Below are 8,966 nucleotides of genomic sequence, written 5' to 3'. Positions count from 1 at the left end.
CCCCCCCATATTGATTGATTGATTGAGGAGGATTGAACCCAGGGGCACTGAGCTACATTCCGACCTTTATTTTGAGGGAGGGTTTTGCTTGGTTGCTGAGGCTGGCCTCCAACCTGTGACCCTCCTCCCTCAACCTCCCAAGCTGAGGGATTGCAGGTGTACATCACCACACTCAGTTTACAAAACCCATTTTATGATTAAAGTCTTGAATCTCATATAATTTATTGAATACTGAACTTAATGTGGAAAACAATTATTGAATGGTTATGATTTTTTCATGAGGTGAAAATTATTAAGTCAAATCACCCTAAGTTGGCAACTACGTCTATATGTAACGGTAATATTTTTTCTCTTGGAAATCATTTTAATGAGTGAAAAAGTTAATCTCTCACTTTCAGTGTGTCTTTTATTATTTCTTTGTTGAAATAATAAAATTATATGTTTTAGGCAAATATTGCGGATTTTCAAGAAAATCAGTGGGTGACTTGTTTCCAGGAGTCTGCTGAAGCTATCCTCGGACAAAACGCTGCTTATCTTGGGGAATTAAAAGAGAAGGTTAGCCACATATTTTATTATAGCTGTAATTATTCTCATAACAATGAGCACTTTTTGCTGTTTAATATTTTTTGGTTTCCTAATTTTGGGTGTTATATATCATTTCTTAGTCTGGTGGTTATTTGTTATCACATCTGATTTTTTTCTAATTTTGTCCATTTTGAATGTGTATAACAATGAGGTAATGAAACAGGTGTATAAAAAAAGCTTTACAAATAAGGCACCTTTTTTGGGAAAGGGTTACTGGGGATTAAACACAGAGACAATTAACCACTGAGCTACATCCCCAGTTCTTTTTATTTTTAACTTTAAACACAGTCTAAGTTGCTTAGTGTCCCACTAAGTTGCTGAGGCTGGCTTTGAACTTGCAATCCTCCAGCCCCAGCCTCCCAAATCACTGCGATTATAGGCATGTGCCACCAGGCCTGACAAAATAAAGCACCTGTTTATTCTATGTAGATACTATGTGTGCTTCTTATCACTCAAATTTGGATGGTAAATAACCCAGAATTTAGGTGTGCCTTTTTAATATAATAAATGCCTTCCAGAACATTTGAGTCAAATTCTGTTTTAAATGCACACATGAGGTGCTTGCTATTAAAGATCATCAGATATAATTCTTATGAAGCAATTTTCTTTCATAAGATTTTACCCATTTTATTTTTACAAATTCGAATTTTTACATATTAGGATTATTTAGTGCAGAGAATAGACTACTAATTAGTAATTGCTCAGATGTAACATAGAAGACTAGTAAACCTGTATTTTCTAGGCCATGAAAATCGGCATCCATCTATATATATGTGTTGTCCCCACCCCCAGCCTCCCCATATTTCCTCCAAATTGGAATGCTTACAAAGGTCACAAAGAAAAGAGAATTTGCCATTTTTTTTTCCTTTCTGTCCTTGGTTCTATTTGATTCTGTCCCCACTTCTATTTTAAATTGTCCATGAGATCTCTGAAAATAGTCACAAGTTCTTTTAATGTACATGTTGAAAGCCTAGAGAACAACTTTCATTTTTGGTCATATAATACTTATAAAATGTCTATATAATGAAGTTATTATTAGTTTTATATAAAGTTATTATAGTTTATTTTATGCATTTTTATGTAAGATATATTTTATAATCTCGCTTGCTTTACTAGAAGCAACAAGTTCTTTTACAAAAATAACTGGAATTGACTTTGAAGTGTGATAGTATCTTGTATCTATTTCATCTGGTCCTTTATTTTCATATCAGAGTTTAAGGCTCCAGTCAGCCTTTCAGGATTTTTTATGAGCTTATATTTGACTGTTTTTACTGCTGGTGAATAAGGATATATAGGAACTCTTCCCTCCGGAAGCATAGTGGCTTTTTTTTTTTTTTTCCTTGTAATACTGGGGATAGAACCATGACTTCATGCATGCTAGGCAAGTGCTCTACCATTGAGCTACACCCCCAGCCTTTTTTAAATTTCTTTTGTTTGTTTGTTTGTTTTATGTGGTGCTGGGGATCAAACCCAGTGCCTCACACATGCTAGGTAAGTGCTCTCCCAGTGAGCCCCAGCCCCAGCCCAGCCTTTTTTATTTCTGAATAAGGGTTGCACTAAGTTACCCAGGCTGGCCAAGACATGTGGTCCTCCTGCCTCAGCCTCTAGAGAGGTTGGGATTGTAGGTGTGTTCCACAGGGTCCAGGTGCAGAGCTGTGGTGCTCTTGGAGCATGTGTGCAGCCATGCTTTTCCTAATCTGGAAGAATAATGGCGGCTATATAATTCTCTTAAGGTTTAACATATAATTTTATTACATGTTGATAGCCCAGAGAATGACTATTTTGTTCAAGTAACATTTACGAAAAGAGGTCCATATGATAAAGCCATTTTCATGTTCCATATGCTTGCAAATTACTTTACTTATAGCAACTATTAGTTTTATATGTAAAGTTATTATAAGTTTATTTTATGTGTTTTATGCATACTTGCCTTACCAGAATTTTTTTTTCAATACAAAAACTTTAAGTAGCATTGAGGAATGCAAATAAGAGAGAAAGGACTGTGTTTTTAGATATTCCCAGACCTTTGCCCATTCTACCTGTCTATATGTACTTACTAAATTAGTATTTATACAGAGACTGAAATAATGAAATAAATGACAATTTGAACTTGAACTTACATTTTCTGGTGTTTTCCCACCTGGGTTTTTTTTCCTTTCCTTTTCTTTTTGGTACTTGACCACCGAGCCACATCTCCAGCATTGTTTTGTATTCTGTTTAGAGACTGAATCTCACTGAGTTGCTTAGCACTTCACTTTTTGCTGAGGCTAGCTTTGAACTTGTGATCCTCCTGCCTTTGCCTCCCCAGCTGCTAGGATTACAGGCATGCACCACCGCGCCTGGCTATATTTCTTATTTTGAGCAGGGTGTCTCTAAGTTATGCAGGCTGGCCTTGAACTTGAGATCCTCCTGCCTCAGTCTCTTTGAGAGTCTGGGATTGCAAGTATGCACCACCATACCCAGCTTTCTCACCAAATTCTTATATAAATATTTTTTTAGCGTTGATGGGCCTTTATTTTATTCATTTATTTATATGTGGTGCTGAGAATTGAACCCAGTGCCTCACACATGTGAGGCAAGCACTCTCCCACTGAGCCACAACCTCAATTCCATCACAAACATTTGAAGTCTTAGAAATGTGGTTTTTTTTTTTTTTTTAAGAGAGAGAGAGAGAGAATTTTTTAATATTTATTTTTTAGTTTTTGGCGGGACACGACATCTTTGTTTGTATGTGGTGCTGAGGATCGAACCCGGGCCACACGCATGCCAGGCGAGCATGCTACCACTTGAGCTACATCCCTAGCCCCTAGAAATGTGTTTTCTAAGAATGTTTTTAATTTTTCATATGTGGTAAAATAAACATAACATAAAACTTACCATTGTAACCATTTTGAAGCATGTAACTAACTGGCACTAACTGTATTCAAACAATAGCTCCCCATTCCCAACTTCTCCCAGCACCTGGCAACCACCATTCTGCTTCTGTGAATTTGATGACAGTCAGCCCTCTGCATCTGAAATTCAACCAACCACAGATCAAAAAAAAATTTTTGGAAAAGACCCTGTCTCAAAAAATAAAAAGCTGGAGGATATAGCTCAGTGATAGAGCACCTACCTAGCATGTGCAAGAGCCTGGTTCAGTCCCTAGCAACACACACACGCGACACACATGCTCTTATATAAGTAATCCAGTAGTTTCCATGTGTAGTTTGGTTTTGTTTTTGTTTTTTGGTGGTACTGGGGATTGAACTCAGGGCCTTGTGCATGCAAAGCAAGCACTCTACCAACTGAGCTATATCCCCAGCCCCCATGTGTAGTTTTTTATGTTTGTTTTTTACAGAATGAGCAGGCATTTGAAGAAGTTTTCCAGAACGCCAACTTTCGATCTTTCACATTCAAAATCAGGGTCAAACTGGAGACCTACAATGTAAGTAAGGTCGTCAGAGACAGAAGGGTTAACAGTGGGAAATGACTGCTCCCCAGCAACGTTCCAGTATTGGAGTCTTTGAGTGGCCTATTGAATGCCTGACCCACGGCTGAGCACCCTGTGTTCATTACTTGTGGAACTTTCCTTGCACTGAGGCACTCTTACCCCATTGTCAGCTGAGGAAACAGACTCAGGTTCAATGTCTTGTTTGAACATCTAGGCAGGGAAATGCTGTCTATATGGCTCTTTTCATTAGAATCTGGGTTTTTGTTTGGTTTGGTATTCTTGTCTGTGTACTGATAAAAAAATGGTGATGTGTATACTAGACTCACAGCTCTTATAAGTTTAATCAACATATGAAACAAAGGTCACATATAGTTAAAATTACCTTGAAAATTCCTTTAATTGCCCATGTCCTACGGTTGTGTAGCATGATAAGCAGCTTTCACTGAGCACTGTCAGCCACTGTCCTACATCCTTTACATGTGTTGTCTCACTTGATCCTCACAGTACCCCCTGTGGTGCCCCCATTTTGCCAATGAAAAATGCAGGCATGCTGAGATTGAGTCTCTGGCCTGAAAGTCATGTGCTAGCAAGCAACAGACCTGAGATTCCAACCCAAGCTGTTGGACTTCCAAGCTTTTCTCCTAACCGTTTTTTAAAATATCAGTATATTTAATAATGTACTGAGCACTCGGGAGTGTGAGAGCTGCTAGCTGGACCATGCAACCTCTGGGCATCACCCTTTCTGCCTCTAAAGGCACTACTCAGTCCCTGGAGATAATATATGAGTGAGAAGGAAGAAGTCTGCCAACCTTTGCCAGCTGCAGCATTTAACTCATTCTGTATTATCAGACTTTGGGTGAGATGTTTGTAAGCATTAAATGAGATGGATGTCAAATAGCAGTGTGATATGACAGGAGGGAATGGATTGGGCTAAAGAGGGATTTTAGGGTTACTTAAGTCCCCTCTTGTTACGGACAAGGAAAATGATCAGAGCTGAGACAGGGCCACCCCCTCTGCTATAGGTGCTTTTTCTTTGACAATAGCTCAGCTTTTCTTGAGATGAAAATCAGCTTTCAAACAAGCTGTGTGGCTTTGGGCAAGTCACTTATCCTCTCAGGGCTCCTATTTGCCCCCCTATAAAAAGAATAAAGACTAGAGATGCCCCTCAAAGCCATTCAGTTAGACTTTGAGGTCTCTGAGTGTTGAGCACCTGAGGACAGGAAGGAAAGGGCCTGCACAAAGCAGAGATGTTTTGGCCACTGTCCCAGCCCTGAGAATTTTGGGCTAGGCTCTCACACACAGTGTTTTCTTTGTGGGAATTACTGAACTCTGAATCAGTGTGTCTGTTTCCTCCTGCTGGGCTTGTTGAAATCACTGAAGCAAAGCGGGTTATCACCACTGCTCCATGCCAGGGCTTCTATCACTCACAAACCGCTTTTCTCATTTCAAAGGATGAGTCTCGAATTAAGGCCACTGTGATGGACGTGAAGCCCGTGGACTACAGAGACTACGGCAAAAGACTGATCATGAACATCAGGAGAAACGCGGCGATGTAAGAGAGCAGTTCAGCGCTGATTGGGCAGAAGTTTGAAAGCTAAAATGGAGTCAGTCTCGTTCCTACCCCCACATGATAGTCAAGAGTTAGAGCACCTCTGTGGTGGACTGGCAGTTTCCCTCTGAGTGCCTCATGGGACCCAGGCAAAGGACAAAGTGCTCAGAGGGCTGTAGTGCAAACTCTCAGACCCAGGCCCTCCCTCTGACTTCAGGCTTTTGCTGATTTTATTAAAATTTCTTTATCTTCAAGCAGCAATTATGTCACAAGTAATTGACCCTAACTCTGCAAACAGTGAATTAAATTATGTCACTCAAGTTTTGCTTCTCCAGTGGTGACGCCTTCAACTTGGGTTCCTCCTGCAGGGAGCTAGGCGCGTTGGTGAGGAACCCAGGCATTGAGTCTGTGTGTCTTCCTGGAATTCAAAGCCTCTCTCTAGAGGTGCCACATCATCGTTAAAGCTTGGAATGGCAGTAGGGTAGAATTATTAATCAAAGGCATATCTTTATATCTGAAGACTATCCTTCCTTCAGGGTTTAATAGATTTAATAGACTGCGTCAGATGGGTCTGATATTAATCAAAATTGTTTCTTGTGAGGATGGCTGATAAGCATTGACTTGCTGTCCCCCAGGGACATGCAGGCAACTACAAAGCATTGCTGGAGTTTTCACTTCGATTAATGCTGCATTTGGTTGGTGAAAGACACTGTGTCTACCTGTACATCATTTCTTGTGTTTGTGTGTTTCATTTCTTGATTAAAGCTACGTTAAATAGAAAGGATTTTGAAGAGAAGAAGCCTTTTGTTTCCCTTACTTTGTTTTAATAAACAGTATATTCTATGCATGTGAATCCTACTTTCTTTGAATGCAAAGGGTTCTTGTAACTGGAAAGCAATTAATTAGCCTTCATAATAAATGTTCACTTGGGAGAGATGTTAACTCGTTACAAACTTGGAGATTAGTCCAAGGCCTGGAGATCATTCTTGCTAATGTTTGCAACCCCAAAATGCATCTTTAAAAGAATGAAAACACAAAAAAGAAAAGCCATTGTGCCCAAGAATGCTGATGATCTGGCACTTTGGAATTTTTATTGATGTTTACACAGCAGTCTAACACCAACCAGGCTTTGAAATGTGTACAGACAGTGAGCCAGTAAGAAAACAGTAATTATGCTACTGGGCTTTTCAGTCAGCAAGAGCATGCTTGCGCTGTGTGTTCCTAATCATATTAATTATCTATCCAGTTGCTGCAACACACCGCTTGGCATTTGCTGCACATCTCTCCAAGTATGCGGGCAGTGTTGCAGTCGGCCTGCAGCTGCGGCCCTGGTTTCTAATTTGTGTAGATTCAACATGTGGAGGCTTTGTGGACCCCAAGAGGGGTGCCACCCTGTCTGTTTCATCCTCAGCTCTCCTTTATCAAGAGGAAGCAGCCAACCTTAGACTGAATGACTCCAATTGCTGAAAACAGACAAAATGGCTTCCTTTGAGGCCCACTGAGGGTTGAGATTCATTTCTCCTTACCCTTCCCTCATCTCAGAAGAAGGGAATTGGGTTGCACTTGATTCTCTGGCTGAGGTCTCACCAAGATTTAAGGAAACTCTTTTTCTGTCTGACCTTGCTGATCAAGCATTGACTAGAAAATTATAGTCTTCAGTGCTGTTTGGGATTGACAAATTGTGGGTTGGAGATGGTAATCTAGCTTTCAGTCCAGTAACCAGTCTTTTATATCTACTATTCCCGACATTCCTCCTTCTCCCCAGCATGTATCTGTCTGCCCAGTGAAGGGGACTGACTAGCAGCCCTACCAGCATATGTCCGAGGATGCTGGACCAGTCTCCATACTTGGTCCTCGGCCAGTGCAAGGAAAGCAGCATATCTACATGGATGCGATTAGAAACCCAGGGGGAGTGAGAGGGAGGGGGCTCCCTGGAGGGAGGATGCTTAACAGATTTCCCTACTAAAAAATCAGATCACCAGCAGAGCAGCCTCAGAAATTGGCTCCACTGTTTTGCTTTTAAGAGATTTAGGTCCCAGAGGGTTGCCTAAGTAGATTCTGGCCCACAGTTCTTAGAATTCTCTTGGATATAGTTTACCTTGAAAGGCCGTTCATGTTGTTCTATTTCTCATCTTTCACTTAGAGATCAATGTTTATTTTGCGTACAGCGTGACATCAGCATTAAGCAATTAGGGAAAAAATCTAATCATTTCGCCTTTATTTTAAATGGTTCTTGAATTCTCCTCAGTCTCATTGTGAAAAAAGAAAAAATAAATAAATAAAAAGGTAATAATCTGATTTCTGTCCATATTTTCAGTGTTTTATGCTTTCCATTAAAGCCTTACTAATCTCTAGTGTGCTGTTCTGACTTTTTTTTTTTTAACTGCAGGGTCAAAACTGCCCTTCTCCCCCACCTTTTTTTTTTTTTTTTTTCCTGAGTGGCCTGTCTTTGAAAAGTATAAATAATATTGATCGTGGTATTTAATACGCTAATGAAACCCATAGTTATTGACTACATAATTAATATACTGTCTAAAAGTGAAGTTTGGCAGCCCAGTATATAAAGGTTTATATTGACTTGTGTTTCTTTGGCAATAAGCCTGCCAAGGCTTTATTTATAGAAAATGAAACAGGTTGCTCAGCCTTTCCTCCTTTGCACTTGTTAGAAGGCCACTCCTGATCCTCTAATAAACTGATTGTTTCCTTCTCTCAAAGAGTGAGTTTGGTAGTTGTTTTTTAATCCTCCACATTTTTGTATGGCTTGCTACATCTTAGTCTTATAATCTACTCTGTGGGGAGAATTCTGGCTTTTACAAACATCTTTGGAAATAATTATTCTCTCAAAAAGAATACAACAGTTTAGATGTTTTATTTTCACTTGTTGGAAGGGATCTTAACACAATGAGTTTATTTTATTATTTAGCTTGTTAAGTATTTGTTAGTACTTGCTGGGCATGGTGGTGCACACCTGTAATCCCAGCAGCTTGGGAAGCTGGGACAGCAGAATCGTGAGTTCAAAGCCAGGCTCAGTAAAAGTGAGGTGCTGAGCAGCTCAGTGAGACCCTGTCTCTAAATAAAATAGGAAATAGGGCTGGGATGTGGTTCAGTGGTCGAGTGCCCCAACCCCTGTACCGACAACAAAAAGAATTGTTAGTACTTACTGAAGAAAAAATAAAGGGGAAATTTGGACCATTGATAATTATTTTTCTGTATCCAGCGATAATCTGCCACGGAGCTATATCCTCAGCCTTTTTTTTTTTTTTTTGGTACTGGGAACTGAACTCAGGTATACTCAACCACTGAGCCATATCCCCAGCCCTTTTTATTTTTTTAATTTGAGACAAAGTCTCACTGAGTTGTTGACCTTGAACTGGCAGTCCTCTGGCTTCAGTCTCTTTA

The 8,966-nt window shown here is 40.0% G+C and overlaps 1 protein-coding gene across 1 annotated transcript in view; it reads left to right on the top strand.

Annotated features, from left to right (window-relative positions):
• The window catches only part of Rpa1 (replication protein A1), a 54,481-nt gene extending 48,067 nt beyond the window's left edge, over positions 1–6,414 (top strand). Inside the window, exons 15-17 of the mRNA XM_015501006.2 lie at positions 448–555; positions 3,926–4,012; positions 5,470–6,414. Coding sequence (XP_015356492.1) covers positions 448–555; positions 3,926–4,012; positions 5,470–5,574 — 300 coding nt within the window. The 3' untranslated portion in view covers positions 5,575–6,414. The remainder of the gene's footprint in view (positions 1–447; positions 556–3,925; positions 4,013–5,469) is intronic.
• The last annotated feature ends 2,552 nt before the right edge of the window (positions 6,415–8,966 follow it).

Source organism: Marmota marmota, unplaced genomic scaffold, assembly GCF_001458135.2.
Source record: "Marmota marmota marmota unplaced genomic scaffold, marMar, whole genome shotgun sequence".
Classification (NCBI taxonomy): Eukaryota; Metazoa; Chordata; class Mammalia; order Rodentia; family Sciuridae; genus Marmota; species Marmota marmota.
The sequence above is the reverse complement of the archived record's forward strand: the minus strand, read 5'-3'. Positions and strand labels throughout refer to the sequence as shown.